This window comes from Jaculus jaculus, chromosome 13 (assembly GCF_020740685.1).
Source record: "Jaculus jaculus isolate mJacJac1 chromosome 13, mJacJac1.mat.Y.cur, whole genome shotgun sequence".
Taxonomy (NCBI): Eukaryota; Metazoa; Chordata; class Mammalia; order Rodentia; family Dipodidae; genus Jaculus; species Jaculus jaculus.
This window is the reverse complement of record NC_059114.1, coordinates 7,102,792-7,119,877: the sequence shown is the minus strand read 5'-3', so window position 1 is coordinate 7,119,877 and position 17,086 is coordinate 7,102,792. Positions and strand designations below refer to the sequence as shown.

The 17,086-nt window shown below is 53.4% G+C and overlaps 1 protein-coding gene across 1 annotated transcript; it reads left to right on the top strand.

Moving 5' to 3' along the window:
* Positions 1–1,999: 1,999 nt before the first annotated feature.
* Crybb1 (crystallin beta B1) lies at positions 2,000–16,452 on the top strand. Its single transcript, XM_045132952.1, has 6 exons — positions 2,000–2,085; positions 3,495–3,703; positions 5,802–5,920; positions 8,707–8,839; positions 14,083–14,225; positions 16,185–16,452. Exons 2-6 carry the CDS (start codon positions 3,506–3,508, stop codon positions 16,366–16,368), a joined length of 777 nt encoding a protein of 258 aa, XP_044988887.1. The 5' UTR covers positions 2,000–2,085; positions 3,495–3,505; the 3' UTR covers positions 16,369–16,452.
* The last annotated feature ends 634 nt before the right edge of the window (positions 16,453–17,086 follow it).

The window sequence follows — 17,086 nt, the reverse complement described above, 5'->3', positions numbered from 1 at the left end:
CCAAAAAAGGAAGGAACGGAGCTGGAGAGATGGCTTAGCGGTTAAGACCTTTGCCTGCAAAGCCAGATGCACAAGGAGGCGCACACAGTAGCCCGACGCCCTGGAGCGCCCATTCTCTCTCTCTCTCTCCCTCCCTCCCTCTTTCTCTCTCTCAAATAAATATATAAATAAAATATATTTTTAAAAAAGGAAGGAAGGGGGCTGGAGAGATGGCTTAGCGGTTAAGCGCTCGCCTGTGAAGCCTAAGGACCCCGGTTCGAGGCTCGGTTCCCCAGGACCCACGTTAGCCAGATGCACAAGGGGGCGCACGCGTCTGGAGTTCGTTTGCAGAGGCTGGAAGCCCTGGCGCGCCCATTCTCTCTCTCTCCCTCTATCTGTCTTTCTTTCTGTGTCCGTCTCTCTCAAATAAATAAATAAATAATTTTAAAAAAAAAGGAAGGAAGGAACACAGATAGGTGGATATGAGTTATACTTCTACGTGGAGAGAAAGGGAACAGAGAAAGGAGCTGCCTTGACTTCTATAAATGAGGCTGGTTCTGAGGAGGAGGGAGAGACCGTTAGGCATGGGGGCTGGAGAGGTGGCTCAGTGGTTAAGGCGCTCGCCTGCAAAGCCTAATGACCCGGGTTCAATTCCCCAGGTCCCACATAAAGCCAGTTGCACAAGGGGGTGCACGCGTCTGGAGTTCATCTGCAGTGGCTGAAGGCCCTGGCGCGCCCATTCTCTCTGTCACTGCTTCTCTCCCTCTCTCTCTCTTTGCTTGCATTTGCAAGTAAATAAAAATATTAAAACTATATATATCAGAGGGAAGCCGGGCATGATGGCGCATGCTTTTAATCCCAGCACTCATGAGGCAGAATTAGGAAGATGGCCACCCTGAGGCTACATAGTGAATTCCAGGTCAGCCTGGACTAGAGTGAGACCCTACCTCGAAAACAAAGCAGCAACAACAACAACAAAAATACCAGAGTGAGCCGGCCGTGATGGCACAGGCCTTTAATCCCAATATGTGGGAGGCAGAGGTAAGAGGATCACCATGAGTTTGAGGACACCCTGAGACTATTCCAGGTCAGCCTGGGCTAGAGCAAGACCTCATCTCAAAAAAAAAAAAAAAAAAAAAAATAGTAAAAGTCAGAACGGAGCCTCCCAACAAGACCAGACACCCCATCCTCCTCCCCCAACTCTCTGGCAAGCAGCCCATTGTGGTGGGTGGTGGGGGTGGGGCGGTAACTGCCCCAGACGTCTGCCCAGGAGGTCTAGACCTATGGGTGGTCCCCACCACAGGCATCTTGGCCTGGGCTCCAATGGCTGCCCCTGGTCCATGGTTTCCCGACTTCCAGGCTTTGGCCCCGGATGAAAGGCCACAGGGAGGCTGTTGGCAGAGAGAAACCCATGGGTGCAGGGTCACAGCTAGTGCTGGGCCCAGGCCAGAGCGACCACAAGATGAGGCCAGGCTTCAAGGGCGCGCAGGGTCCCATGGGAACTTGTGGACCCTGGACACATCCCACTGGGTCTAGGCTGCATGCAGATAGCCCGGCTGTACTGTCCTCCCACCGCGGGGCCGGGGACTCCACTTGCCTATGAATTCACATGGTGGGAGCCTGTGCGTGGACCTCGCTCTGCCTGGGCCTCATATTCCGCCCTTTGCGAGAGGAGGTGTAGCGCATCTACCTTCCAACAGCTTTCAGCCTTTGGGAGTGCTTATTGCCTTAGCTGGACGGATGTCTGTCTGTCTCTCTTTTTGCGGTGGGGTCCCCACAGTGTCCAGTGCCTGGTTCAGGATTCCTTGCCTGGCAGCCAGCAGGGGCCCCAAGCCCCTCCGCAAACTGGGGTGATGGGAGCCAGGAGTCAGGGTGGGGTCAGAGACCAGGGGCTTCCCTGCGTGCTCCCGATCTGCGCCGGAAAGTGCTGGCGTGTGCAGTAAGCACGCAGCGCTGGGCCCGGGCCCTGCTCAGGCTGCTGAGCCAGCTGCCTCTTTGTGTCACACACTATAGAGCCTGCCGTCTGCCAGGTTATAAAATGGGGGGTTGGCCCCTGGGCACCCACAGACCCACTAGTCCTCCAGCAGGAAGTACTGGAGTCCAAAGGTAAGGGGGGGGGCTGCCACGCTGCCAAGAACTGGGTCTGGGGAGGGCGATGAAAATAAGCAGCAGAAAGTGTTCAGGAACAGATAGGTGGCTGGGGAGAAACAGAAAGAGGAATGGGAGCTGGGGGTGCTGGTGCACACCTCTAATCCCAGCCCGTGAGGGGGTGAGGCAGGAGGATAGCTGCAAGTTTTAGGCCAGAGTGGGCTAGAGTGTGAGAGCCTATCTAATAATAATAATAATAACAACAACAACGACAATAAAATACAGAAGGCCAGCGTGGTGGCGCACGCCTTTAATCCCAGCACTCAGGAGGCAGAGGTAGGAGGATCGCCATGAGTTCGAGGGCACCCTGAGACTTCATAATGAATTCCAGGTCAGCCTGGGCTAGAGCAAGACCCTACCTCAACCCCCCCCCCAAAAAAAAGACCTCAGAAGGAAGGGAGGGAGGAAAGAAGGAAGGAAAGGAAGTAGGAAGGGGAAGAGAGAGGGAAGGAGAGAGATAGGAGAGGAGGGAAGAGAGTCAAAGATGGACGCGAACAAGAGACAGGCAGATGAGGAAGGAGGCGCACATGGCCTGGAAAGAAGCATAACCCCTAGGGAGTCTTTCCCAGAACAGGGACCTTGGCGGGGGAGAGATGGGAAGCCCCAGATGTGGCGCAGATGTGTGGTCCTCCCACAGTGGCGGGGCTCCACAGTCTTGCCATGGGCGCATTCCAAATAGAGAAAGGGCGTCGGGACGACCAGCAGCTCTGGGCTGCCAAGGGTCTTCCGGTCCTGCCGAACCCTGGGAGGGCATAGGCCGGGCAAGCACAGTCCGCACCCAAGAGTGCACGTCTGCAAGGTAACGAGGGACCTCTGAAGCCGGCCAAAGCCCCCTCCACCCAACACCCACACAGCCACAGTCTTTGTTTCTAGAACGCGCGGCGCGCACGCAGCCCGTCCCTCTGCTTTGCCTGCGTTCCCAAGCCCTGAGCTGGCATCTGCGCCTCCACCTGCCCGGCCTCCACCCGAGCCGGAGCCAGGCGCCGCAGACTGGCACAGGGTCGGAACGTGCACGGCGTAGCTTCCCGCGGTGGGCAGAGTCAAGCACCGAAGTGAATAAGCCACGTGTGTGCGCTGGGTACATGTAGCCCAGTGGCCCATCCGTCCCACTGTGGCCTCGGGTAAGGGTGCCTGTCCCTCCAGCAATCCTGTCCCCAGCCAGCCCATGGCCAAGGTCAGGGTGAGCGGCTTTCGTGCCTATGACTGTGTCCCCCTGGGAAGCCGAGATGGACAGGAAGCTGCAAGGCATGTATCTCCAAGGAGGAAAAAATAATAATAATAAAATAATTGGAAGACGCCCACGGACACAGGAACGGGGGACTCACATGCCATCCCAAAGTCACCCAGGCCAAAGGTTTCTTTTGCAGCAGCGGGAACCATGTCTCAGGCTGCCAAGGCTGCGACCACCTCAGCCGTGAACCCGGCCCCCGATGCCAAGGCAAAGGGAGCCCCTTCCATTGGACTGGCACCGGCCGCCGGACCCACCCCAGCCCCGGCCCCCGCCCCTGTCCCGGCGCCTGCTTCTGTGCCCAGACCTAGCGCCAAAGTGGGCGACCTGCCTCCTGGAAGCTACAGGGTAAGGGCTAGGGTGGGGCGCTGGGCTTCCTTGAGCCATGGCCCCCGTATCTCTCCCCTTCCCTTCCTCCACAGTTCCTTCTTTCCTCCTCTTCTTATCTCCTTCTTTCTCCCTCTTCGCTTCTCTTTCTCTTTTCCCTCTCTCTTCCTCCTCATGTTCTTTTTCTTAATTTTTAAACTTTATTTATTTATTTGTAAGCAGAAGGAGAGAGAGACAGAGAATGGGCGCGCCAGGGCCTCTATCTAGCCACTGCGGACGAACTCCAGACGCATGCGCCACCTTGTGCATCTGGCTAACTTGGGTCCTGGAGAATCAAAACTGGGTCCTTAGGTTTTGCAGACAAGCACCTTGACCGCTAAACCATCTCTCCAGCCACAGTCTTTGTTTATTTTTATTTATTTAATTATTACTTTTATGTATTCATTTATTTTAAATTTTATTATTTGTAAATTTTTATTTATTTTATATATATATAAAGAAAGAGAGAGAGAGAGAAACCACGGGCTCACCAGGGCCTCCTACCACTGCAGCCACACTCCAGATGCACACTTTATGTGGTCACTGGGGAAATGAACCGGGGCCATCGGGCTTTATGAGCAAGCACCTCTAACCACGGAGCCATCCCTCCAGCCCCTCTTATTCATTCTGCCCTTTTGCCCGTCTTCTGTCCTTGCTTCCCCGTCCTTTCCCCTCCCTCAGGAGCGAAGTCTCCACCGACACACGGCCCTCCCTGTGGAAGTTCACTGGCACCCACCCGCCTTGCTCATGCTGTGCTTGGGGTGTCAAAGCCAGAAGTAGGGTACGTGGCTCAGCGGTGGGCACAACTCCTCCCAGGAGAACCACCAAGGTAGCAGGCCTGTCTTTGACCCCCACACTACCCCCCCAAAAAAGGTAATTCTGTCAGGCTCCAGGCTCCAGGCCTCCTAAAGAGCCAGACGTTCAGCCCCTGGGACAGGGCTCGTTTTCGACAGCAGATGCAGAGAACTGAGCATCCTTGGTTCATGACAGACACATGTCTGGTCTGCATATGGCTGCCTTTCATTTATGTTATTTTGTTTAATCATTAACTTAAATTTTGTATGTATTTATTAAAAGACAGGGAGAGAATGCGTGTGCCAGGGCCTCTAGCCACTGCACATGAACTCCAGGCACATGCGTCACCAAGTGCATCTGGCTTACATGGGACCTGGGGAATTGAATCTGGGTCCTTAGGCTTTACAGGCAAACGCCTTAACAGCTAAGCCATCTTTCCAGCCCCATTAATTTAAATTTTTAACAAGGCAGAAAGGAGGTACCTGCAAATCTACAACTCATAGAAAAGTTGGGATTCAGGCCGGATGTGGTGACGCAAGCCCGAGCTATACAACAAGCTCCTATCTCAGGGGCCGGAGAGATGGCTTAGTGGTTAAGGTGCTTGCCTGCAAAGCCTAAGGACCCAGGTTCAATTCCCTAGTACCCACGCAAGCCAGATACACATGTGGCACATGTGTCTGGAGACCATTTGCAGTGGCTAGAGGCCCTGGTATACCCATTCTCTCTCTCTCTCTCTCTCTCTCTCGCTACCTTTTTCTTTCTCTCCCAAATTTAATTTAGGTCCTAGTGATAGGGTTGTCATTTAAAAAAAAAAAAAAATCCTATCTCAAAAAAAAAAAAAAAAAGGGAAGGGGCTGGAGAGATTGCTTGCAAAGCTTAATGACCCAGGTTCGATTCCCCAGTACCCACATAAAGCCACAAAGTGGTGCACGCATCTGGAGTTTGCAGTGGCTAGAGGCCCTGGTGCAGCCAATCTTCCTGTCTGTCTCTCTTCTGTCTCTTTTTGCTTGCAAATAAATAAATGAATTAGAAAATAAAAAGGAAGCGTCTGGAAGGGGGACACTCCAGGACCCCATTCCTACAACTCAGTAAAGGCAGACAGAGGAACACACTCAGTTCACAAAGTGGCTCACAACACCCTCATGGGACCCAAAGTACTTGAGTTGTCTGGTTTGGTCTGGTCTGGTCTGGTTTGGTTTGGTTCGGACATCAGATGCACGGAGCTGGGCCACTCCTCACTCTGTTCCCCCACCCCCGGTGGGGGGGGGGGCTTCTCTCTCTGCAGCTGGTGGTCTTCGAGCAGGAAAACTTCCAGGGCCGTCGGGTGGAGTTCTCAGGGGAGTGCCTGAACCTGGGGGACCGCGGCTTTGACCGAGTGCGCAGTCTCATCGTCACCTCTGGACCGTGAGTGTTGGTGGGGGAGGGGTCCTCTACCACAGGGAGAGTCGCAGTCAGCTGGCATTTGATGATGCAGATTGATCGCTTTCCTCCTCATCATCAGCTGTTACCCCAGTTCTGATGGTGGGTGTCTCTGGGCCTTAGTGGTCCCTGTAATAAGCAAGCGTGATGGTCTCTGGGACAGACTGGCTGGGAAGGGCCGGCCCCGTGAGCTGAGGCCCTCCCGGCCAAAAGCCTTCCAAGGGTGTGGTCACTGGGAGTTCTGAGCAGCTCCAGCTCTGTTCGGTGCAGAGGGTGTGTAGGTGGTCAGATAAGCTTGGGTTCAAGGTCACACTGAGGTCTGACCAGTGTGGGTTGGAGTCCTATTGTAGTCACCTTCTCGTTGCTGGCGCAGTGCGCCCAACCAAAAGCAGCTGACAGGAGGAAAGAGTTTGTTCTGGCTCACAGTCTCCAGGGGACACTCCGTGATGGCAGGGCACAGCATGGCATGAGCAGAGGCTGGACGTCAGCTCTGCCACAGCAGGTGGACAATAGCAGCGGGAGAGTGTGCCAAACTCTGGCAAAGGGGAGGCTGGCTCTAATACCCATAAGCCCGTCCTCAAAAAGACACCTCCTCCAGCAAGGTTCCACCTCCCAAATTGCCATCAGCTGCGGACTGAGCATTCAGAACACACGAGTTTATGGCGGGGCGGGGGGGGGGGGGGGGCATCTGACTCACACCAACACAAGTGCCAACTCCCTCCTCTGCCTTGCTCCCTCTCCAAGCCTGTTTCCCATCTGAGGAATGTGGAGAACCGCGGGGCCCCCACTGGCCAGCTCAAGGCGGTTCTGAGGTAGAATGGGACTGGCATTTTTGTGGACACCCAAGGGGTAGCAATGATTGTCCGCCCTTGGCCACTGCCTTGTGAGTTTCCACGGGGCAGTCTGGTCCGTGTTCCGATCCAGAGGCCACTTGTGCCACTGTGCCCACTCCGGCTCTGGTGTGGTTAGCTTTCGCTCAGCCCTACCCATCCCCCAAGCCCAGCTGGGAGCAGGCACTGCAGGATGTGGCCAAGTTGGGGTGGCAGTCTGTTTTGGGTGCTGATGACTCAAAGCTAGAGCACAGAGGCAGCTCCTCTCTCTCTCTCTCTCTCTCTCTCTCCTTCTCCCTCTCTCCCTCCCTCCCTCCTCCAGGGCTGTTCCTAAAGAGGATAGACACAGGCCTGAGGTCCAAGAGTGAGGGCTACGTCAGGGGTCAGCAGGGATATGGGAAGAAAAGATGGGCAGGAAAAGTAAAGGTGGGCAGGGGGAGGAGAGGAGAGCCATGCTTCTGTGAACTCTGCCTGGCACCCAACACTGTCTTTTGAATGACCTTGGCTCAGGGGGCCTCTTTCCCCATAAACTCAAATCTGGAGCAAACTGGCCTCAAACTCAGAGATTTTCCTACCTCTGCCTCCGCACTGTTGAGATTAAAGGCATGTGCCACCACACTTGACTTAAATTTTTTTTTTTTTTTTTCGCGGTATGGTCTCCCTCTAGCCCAGGCTGACCTGGAATTCACTATGTCATCTCAGGGTGGCCTTGAACTCACAGAGAATCTCCTACCTCTGCCTCCTGAGTGCTGGGATTAAAGACCTGCGCCACCATTTTAAAAAAATAATAATTTTTTTTTAAATTAAAACACAAGGGCCAGGTGTGGTGGTTCATCCCTGTCACCCCAGCACTCCCGAGGTAGATGCAAGAGCACCAAGCGTTTGAGGCCAGCCTGGGCTGCACAGGGAGGCCCTGTGTCAAAACCAGAACACCAAATCTGAGGTAATAATACTCCCAGAGGCTCAGATGTGAGATAAGAGCTGATCCAACTTCGGTGATGACCAGCCCCATGGCCAGGAGCCTCTGGTTCGAAGCATCGCAGGCAAGCACACTGAGCCATCTCTCCATCCCCCAAGCTGTTAATTTCTAATCACTGCTTGTAAAGGGCTGGCCCTGTCCTGAGTACCTTAATGTCAAATGAATTCAGCACGGAGCTGAGATTCACGTTTATTTCCTCCCATTATCCGTCCAAGCTACTGAGGCTCTTGGACATGAGGTTGGTCTGTGAGTTCGAGGCCATTCTAGGACCACATAGTGAATTCCAGGTCAGCCTGGGCTAGAGTGAGACCCTACCTCAAAAGCAAACAATATATATGAATATAAATAAATTAATGAAATATTTTTTAATTTCAAAAAGTGCTGCAGAGATGGCTCAGCAGTTAAGGCACTTGCCAGCAAAGCCTAACAACCTAGGTTCGATTCCCCAGTGCCCATGTGAGCCAGATGCACAAGCTGGGCATGGGTCTGGAGTTCATTTGCAGTGGCTGGAGGCCCTGGTGCACCCTTTCTCCCTCTCTCTCTCTCTCTGCAAATAAATAAAAGAGGATATCTCTTGATGTGTTCTTTGGCTCTAGGTCCTTACAGTAGTCAAAGCTTGTATGAAACTTTCTATTTGTCGTAATAGTTTGCTCACATCATGGTACAAGGTATCTTATTTTATCCTCTACCAACATCCTTCATACTATCCACAGAATAGTCATGTTAGGTGATGAAGGGTCAGAGAGGTGAAACTACCTGCCCACAGTCACACCGCAGGTAAGGAGCAGAGCATCAGGTCCGCCAGCCCCAGACACTCTGGGCACACTGTGGACTTTCATATCAGCCTCCCAGGTTGCTGAGCAAGCGGAGAGAGAAAGGCAGGCTGGTGGGGAGCGGATGCATCTGCTAATGATTTTTCTCCTTGTCCCTTTGCGTCTCGTGGTGGCCCGTCCTGTGTCCAGCTGGGTGGCCTTTGAGCAATCCAACTTCCGAGGGGAGATGTTTGTCCTGGAGAAGGGCGAGTACCCACGCTGGGACACCTGGTCCAGCAGCTACCGCAGTGACAGACTCATGTCCTTCCGGCCCGTCAGGATGGTAAGTGGCGGGGGCGGGGGGAGCTGGGCAGGGGCCAGCTTGAGGTCTGATGGTGGGTAGAGAAGCTTGCTGACTGGGTGTTCAAGGGCAGGAGCCCTTGCCCTTAGTTCTGCAATGCCCTCAGTGCTGCGAACATTCTGGCACACCCTGCCCATCACCATCACCATCACCACCACCCAGTTCCCCCCGCCAGGTGCTTCCTCTGGCGTCAAGGAGCTCAGGGTCAATTTCCGCTGTTAAAGAGCCTGAAATATCAGCGTCCACCTTGATCTTCTCTCTGTGCACGACGTTCGCATGTCTGGCTACACGTCACACCCTTCTGGGGAGCTTTTAAAATCCCAGTGTCCACAGGACAAGGTGGTCAAGTGGTTAGAGAGGTGGGCTGCTAAAACCCCAGTGCCCACCCAAAACAACCGACCCACAGGGTGAAAGGCGTGCCACAGCGCGGGACAGGGCGGCACGTGCCTGTAGTCCCCACACCTAGGAGGTGCAAATAGGAAGATTGCGAGTCCAAGGTCAGCCTGGGCTACAAACCAGGCCTATCTCAAAAAGAAAAGGAAACAGCAGTGGCTGAAGGGGAAAGTCAGGGAAGGCAACCAGCACCTGCCAGTAACGGGTCACTGTATTGAATTAGTCCCGGCATGTTTAGCCAGGTCAGAATGAAGACGCCCAGGGTTCAGATCATAGAGTCACCTCAGTGATTCTCATTGTTTCCAGAACTGAGAATCCATTATCCAGAGTCGTGAGCCAACCATAGCTGACTCCTCTATGCCAGTCCCTCCTGGTGCCCAGCTTTTTTTGTTGTTGTGTTTTGTTTCTTAAGGTAGGGTCTCGCTCTAGCCCAAGTTGACCTGGAATTCACGATGTAGTCTCAGGGTGGCCTCGAACTCACAATGATGCTCCTACCTCTGTCTCCTGAGTGCTGGGATTAAAGGCATGCCCCACCATGCCTGGCCATATTAATTTTTGAAAAGTATATTATTAAAAGAGAGACTGATTGAGAGGGGGAGAGGATATGATGGAGAATGGAGTTTCAAAAGGGAAAGTGGGGATAGGGAGAACATTACCATGGAATATTGTTTACAATCATGGAAGTTGTTAATTAAAAAAAAGTATATTATTTGATTTGCCGGGCATGGTGGTGCATGGCTTTAATCCCAACACTCAGGAGGCAGAGGAACACTGTGAGTTCGAGGCCACACTGAGACTATAGTGAATTCCAGGTCAGCCTGGGCTAGAGCGAGACCCTATCTCAAAAAAATCAATCAATCAATAAATAAATAAATATGGAGGGCTGGAGAGCTAGCTTAGCAGTTAAGGCAATTGCCTGCAAAGCCTAAGGACTCAGGTTCAATTCTCCAGATCCCACATTAGCCAGATGCACATCATGGTACATGCATCTGGAGTTTGTTTGCACTGGTTAGGGGCCCTGGAGTGCCCATTTTCTCTCTCTCTCTCTCTCTCTATCTATCTATCTAATTAATAAATAAATAAAATGATTAAAAAATTTAATATATGGAAACTGGGTGTGGTGGCACATGCCTTTAATCCCAACACTCAGGAGGCAGAGATAGGAGAATCACTGTGAGTTCGAGGCCGCCCTTGGACTACATAGTGAATTCCAGGTCAGCCTGAGCCAGAGTGAGACCCTGCCTTGAAAAACCAATGAATAAATAAATAAATGAAAAGTATATTATTAGAAGATTTTATAAACTAACACCTCTACATCCCCAGGTCACTTAGCTCTAAACCTCTGCCACAGGGCTAAGGACACTGACATCTTTTCTACACCCTTAAGGAGTCTCCTTGCAGCCAGGGCTAAGGTCCAGTGACTCGATCCTTCCTCTGTGTCCCCTCCTGCTATCCTGGTGCAGGGTCACCATTGTCCCTCTCCTGAGCAGCTCCACCCTGCTGTGTTCCTGCCTCCCTTCTAGCCTGGTCCCTAGGGAAATTAGAGGGGATGTTTTGAAAACCTGCCCATCTACTTCAGCGCAGGCATTTCTGCACCTGGGGCAGGCTTGCTCATGCCAGCTCTTCTCTCTCTCTTTTCCTTTTTCTTGTTTTGTTTTTGTTTTTGAAGTAAGGTCTCATCTAGCCCAGGCTGACCTGGAATTCGCTATGGAGTCTCAGGGTGGCCTCGAACTCACGGTAATCCGCCTACCTCTGCCTCATGAGTGCTGGGATTAAAGGCGTGCGCCACCACACCCAGCTGATCGCTGTGAGTTTGAAGCCACCCTGAGACTCCATAGTGAATTCCAGATCAGCCTGGGCTAGAGTGAGACCCTACCTCGAAAAACAAAAAAAACAAACTCACAGTGATCCCCACACACACCTCTGCCTCCAGAGTGCTGGGATAAAAGGCGTGCACCACCACATCCGGCTCCGGCTCCCCTCTAACCTTGGTGCCTGGGTTAAAGGAGACCCCACTCATGCAGGGTCATGGATACCATGTTCTCAGGTCCTATTCCTGAAAAATCAATCAACAGCCACACACAGTGGCCCCTGCTGCAGCGGACTGTGGGCCCTGGCTAAGAAAGAGGAAGAGAGGAAGTGGGGGTGCTGACGGAGCCCATCTAGTCAGTGGGGGCAGGGAAGCCAGCTCCTAAAGTGGTGGTGGGAAAACTGAGTCAGCTCTGAGGAGAGTGAGTGCAAAAGCCTTCCAGGAACCTGGGAAAGCAGAGTTCTTGAAGCAGGGACGGACTAGATGTGGCCGAGGACGCTAAAAACAGGCAACTGAACCGACAGCTGCAGCCCAGCAGAGCCTCAGAGGGCGCCTAGAGGAGTTTGGTCTTGACCCCCAGAAGCAGCGGGGAGCCATGGACTGGCCCACAATAGTAACCAGGAGTTAAGTAGCACTCCTGAACTATTTATTACTCCAAGAGCATTGCTCATATGACAGCTCAGAGGTTATCTGGGGTCCCCTTCCCCCACCTTCCTTCTCAGAATCACACGCTCCTCATAGGAAGTCTTCCCTGATCCATTTTCCTTCCCTTTGGGAGGATTAACTGAACCCTTCATCTTCCGTCTATGGGAGTCTTTTAAAATACATACATATGTTGTTTAGCCGGGTGTGGTGGCGCACGCCTTTAATCCCAGCACTTGGAGGCAGAGGCAGGAGAATCTCTCTGAGTTTGAGGCTACCCTGAGACTACATAGTGAATTCCAGGTCAGCCTGGGCTAGAGCAAGACCCTAGTACAAAAAAATAATAATAATTTAAAAATATTGTTTAGAGACAGAGAGAGAATTGGCGCACCAGGGCCTGCAGCCACTGCAATCAAATTCCAGACACTTGCACCAACCTTGTGTGCATGTGCGACCTTTCATCTAGCTTCCATGGGATCTGGGGAGTCGAATGTGGGTCCTTAGACTTCGCAGGCAAGCGCCTTAACCACTAAGCCATCTCTCCTGCCCTAAGTATTTTTATTTATTTATTTTCAAGCAGAGACAGACAAAGGAAGAAAGAGAATCAGGGAGAACGGGTGTGTCAAGGGCCTCCAGCCACCGCAAGTGAACTCCAGATTCATGTGTCACTTTGTGCATCTGGCCTTACATGGGTACTGGGGAATTGAACCTGGGTTGTCAGGCTTTGCAGGCCAAGTGCCTTAACTGCTGAGCCATCTCTCCAGCCCATAAGTCTTTTTTGTTTTGAGGTAGGGTATCGCTCAAGCCCGGGCTGTGTAGTCTCAAGCTGGCCTCAAACTCACAGTGAACCTCCTACCTCTGCCCCCCAAGAGCAGGGGCTGTAGGCGTGCACCACCATGCCTGGCTTTATTGGAGACTTTCATGGAAGGATTAACAGTAAATATAGCACTCGTTTACTGAGCACCATCATACGCTGGGTGTGGACATCAGAGAGAACTTCCAGGCCAGCCTGGTTCTGCACTTCGGTCTGCTCATCTCCATGATACTCCGTGCAGGGCTGGAGAGGTGGCTTAGTGGTTAAGGCGCTTGCCTGCAAAGCCTAAGAACTCATGTCTGAATCTCTGGGTCCCACGTAGTCAGACACACAGTGACACAAGCAGGCAATGTCGTGCATGCACCACAAGGGGGCGCACACATCTGAAGTTCATTTGCATTGGCTGAAGGCCCTGGTGCACCTGTTCTCTCTCTCTCTCTCTCTCTCTCTCTCTCTCTCTCTCTCTCTCTCTCTCTTCCTCTCCCTCTTTCTCTCTCTCTCAAAAAAAAAAACATATATATATATATATATATATATATATATATATATATATATACATATGTGTAATTCCATGCAGGATATGGGTGTGGCTCCATGGAAGGGCACTGGCCTAGTGTGTACCAGGTTGGGATTAAATCCCTAGCATCACAAAAGAGGAAAAAAACAGCAACAACATCAGTGCAAGCCAGAAGAGAGTCATGTGAGGCCTGGATGTAGGTCTCTTCCAGGCCTATTACTATCACCTTGGGCATCATGTGCCCGACATCCCATCCTGTAGGTGGACTCACTGAGGCTTGGAGGACAGTGTGAAATGCCCAAGACCACTAAAACATAAAGGTCAGAAGCAGGATTCAAACCCGTTCCAAATGCCTCCTTCTCCTAACCCGAGGGCCTCCCTGTGACTTTCACTGTGTGTAACCCATTAGAGAGCAAACGTCTGGCTGGAGAGATAGCTCAGCAGTTCAGGCGCTTGCCTGCAAAGCCTAACAACCTGGGTTCAATTCCCAGGACCCAAGTGAAGCCAGATGCACAAGGTGGCACGTGCATCTGAAGTTTGTTTGCAGCGTCTGGAGGCCCTGGTGTGCCCATTCTCTGTCTCTCTTCTCTCTCTCTCTCTCTGCAAATTAAATAAATATTAAAGAGAGAGAGAGGAATAAACATCGATGGCCCAGGGACATTGCTATGGCTTAGAAATGATATGCTTTTCTTAAAGCTCCTACCCCTTGCTAGCTGTTTGATGTGGGTCAAGACCTGTGACTTCTTCCCACCATACACAGTAGGGATGCACCCAACTCTGAGCTTGAACTCACTACCTGTGGGGACAGTCGCTCGCTCTATCCTCCTGACAACCCCCTAACCCCGCTGCCCCACGCTGGACCGAAGATACTGTCATTTCGTTTTCCCAGACGAAGAAGAGGCCTCACCTGCCAGGCAGTAGCCGTGCAGAAGGGGCCCTTGTGGGCCTGCCAAGACTCAGCCCTCCAGACAACTTCAGGGGTCCCCAACTCTGCCCCTTCTCTCTGCTCCCTTCCTCCTTCAATTCCTGACCTGCCTGTGCCTCCCCAGGATTCCCAGGAACATAAGATCTGCCTGTTCGAAGGGGCCAACTTCAAGGGCAACACCATGGAGATCCAGGAGGATGACGTGCCAAGCCTCTGGGTGTACGGTTTCTGTGACCGCGTGGGCAGCGTGAGCGTCTCCAGCGGAACGTAAGAATCTGCCCCCCCGCCCCCCACCCCCCACCCCCGCCATCACACATGGCCAGGCTCCAGGCTGCCTGGGCTGGGAGGGCACAGAGCTCACGACTGGGTTCTGAGGCAGTTGGCAAACATCAGTTTAAGCAGTGTGCCCATGAGGCCCAGGGCAGATGGGGGACTGATGGCTGCTGAGATAGATGGCCTTAAAGGAGTAACCAGGGGGCAGAGTTGGTGTGGATCGAACCTGGACGGATGGAGGGAAAAGAAATGTGTGTTGGGGAGCTGGTGGTCCCTGGGGATATAAGATGGTGACCTCTGACACGCCCCTCTCTGCACCTCAGTGTTGCCGGCTGCACAATAGGTCGAGTCCCTCATCCGAAAGGCTCTTGCCCCTTGATTCCTAGAATTCGAGGGATCCCAGGCAGAGCCCTATCTACCCATGCGCAGGAGGATACTGGGAAGGCCAATGCTGAACGGGGGCGCTCCATCTATCCTCCTGCCCCAAGCCAGGCCCTAGACCCTGTGTCCCCCTGGGGGCAGATGGCAGACTTCCTCCCTCCTGTGACACTCAGGACTGGGGCTTTGCCCCTCTCCCCAGAAGTCAGCGCGCAGGGAGGGCTGGCCCTGCCTCCGGGGACTTCCTGGGCCCAGCCAGCGTGCAGGCCTGTCTGAGGGTGGCCGCCGAGTGCGGGCCTGACGGAGGGTGGTGGTGAGGTGTGGGCCTGTCTGTTAGTGGTGGTGGAGTATGGGCCTGTCTGAGGGTAGAGATCAGGGTGTGAGCCTGTCTGAGGGTGGAGGTCAGGGTGTGAGCCTGTCTGAGGGTGGAGGTCAGGGTGTGAGCCTGTCTGAGTGGTGGTGTAGTAGGGGCCTGTCTAAGGGCGGAGGTGGGGATGTGAGCCTGCCTGAGGGTGGAGGTGGAGTGCAGGTCCCCCTTTTTTTTCTTCTGAGAAGTGGGGAACAGAAACCAGCCTTTGAGCAGTAGGTCTGAGAAGGGCCTGGAAAGACACCAGGCACAGGCTAGGATGAAGTTAGACAAGAATCGCTGCCAATGCCTCCCTGTGAGAACTGCCTCAACACCAAACCCTGACGTCACCATTCAAGTGGACAGTGAGGGAGACCTCGCCACCAGCAGCCGAGGGACAGTGCCAATATTATTGTCCCCACCCCTCAGCGGGTACAACAGAGGCTCAGACAACAATCTCTCAACTAGTTCAAAGCAGTCCTCTCACTGGGGCCCAGGCTGTCTGATCAGAGATGTGGATTCCCAGGGCCCACCCAGACTTCCTCACATAGCGAAGGAGCCAGATTCATGCCAACCTGGCCTCTGGTCGCCTCTGTCCTCACAGCCTCCAGGCTTCACGTTCTTTTGTTTCATTCTGTTCACCCCTGCTCTGCACAGTCACCTTCAGTGGGATGCGTATTAACTTCCTACCTTAGCAGGCAGCATGCTTGGCCAACAGTGAGGCCAGTGTCTCTGTATGGCCCCCGAAAATACTTTATTTTTGAGAAAGCCAGCGAGCGAGAGAAAGAGAGAGAATTGGCACTCCGGGGCCACAGCCACTGCCACCGAACTCCAGACGCTTGCGCCACCTAGTGGGCACGTGCGACCTGGCGCTTGCCTCACCTTTGTGCGTCTGGCTCACGTGGGATCTGGAGAGTTGAACGACACGGGCCCTCAGGCTTCGCAGGCAAGCGCCTTAACCGCTAAGCCATCTCTCCAGCCCTAAAACACTTGCAACTGGTCGGTCGCATGGTTGTGCCCGCTTTCCAGAAGGGAGCATCTGAGGCCCATCAGAGAGGGGAAGACTGAACAGCAGCCGGGCCAGACCCGTATGACCCCGGCCAGCTTGCAGGGCTGAGTGACGGATGGGTGGAGGACGCAGGGTGAGATGACAAGGCAGCTGGTCCGAGAAGGGGCCCGGGGCGTCAGGTAGGCTGGCCATCTCCACACCGTCCTCTCTTTCCTCCCAGCTGGGTCGGCTACCAGTATCCTGGCTACCGTGGCTACCAGTACCTGCTGGAGCCCGGAGACTTCCGGCACTGGAACGAGTGGGGTGCCTTCCAGCCGCAGATGCAGGCCATCCGCCGCCTGAGGGACCGGCAGTGGCACCGTGAAGGCTGCTTCCCTGTGCTGGCCGCTGAGCCCCCCAAGTGAGCTCCCCCAAGTGATCCACGTTGTGCCCACTCGCTGCCCCCAGCCCTCCAGGCTCCGAGTCCCATCTTCCCCTGCAAATAAAACTTCCTACAGTCAAAGTGCCTCCTCGTCCGTGACCAGTGTGTGGACAACAGCATGGGGCGGGGACACATGTGACTTCCTTGCTTAGTAGTAATTATGGTAATAAACACAGCAAGCACACAACAGGTCTTTTTAAAAAAATTATTTTTTTGAGAGAATGGTCGAGAGAGAATGAGAATGGGCACTCCAGGGCCTCTAGCCACTGCAAACAAACTCCAGATGCATGGGTCCTGGGAATCAAACCTGGGTCCTTAGGCTTTGCAGGGCAAGCGTCTTCACCGCCGGGCCATCTCTCCAGCCCTGTCTTTTGTTTCTGAGACAAGTGTTCACGTATACAGGCTGGCCTCAAACTCACCCAGTAGCTGAGATCGACCTTGAACTTGCCATCCTCTGTCTTCACCATCTGGGACTACAGACATGCGCCAGCAAACCTGGTTGTAGACATTGCTGGGAATTGAACCCAGGGCTTTCTGAAGTATGCAGGGCAGACACTCTACCAGTTGAGCTACATCCCTTTTGTTTTGGCTTGGTTTTGATCCTCCCCCTCCCCCACCCCCTGCAAGGCCTTACTCTCACCCAAACTGACCTGGAATTCACTCTGTATCACAGGCTGGTCTCGAACTCATGGTGCTCCTCC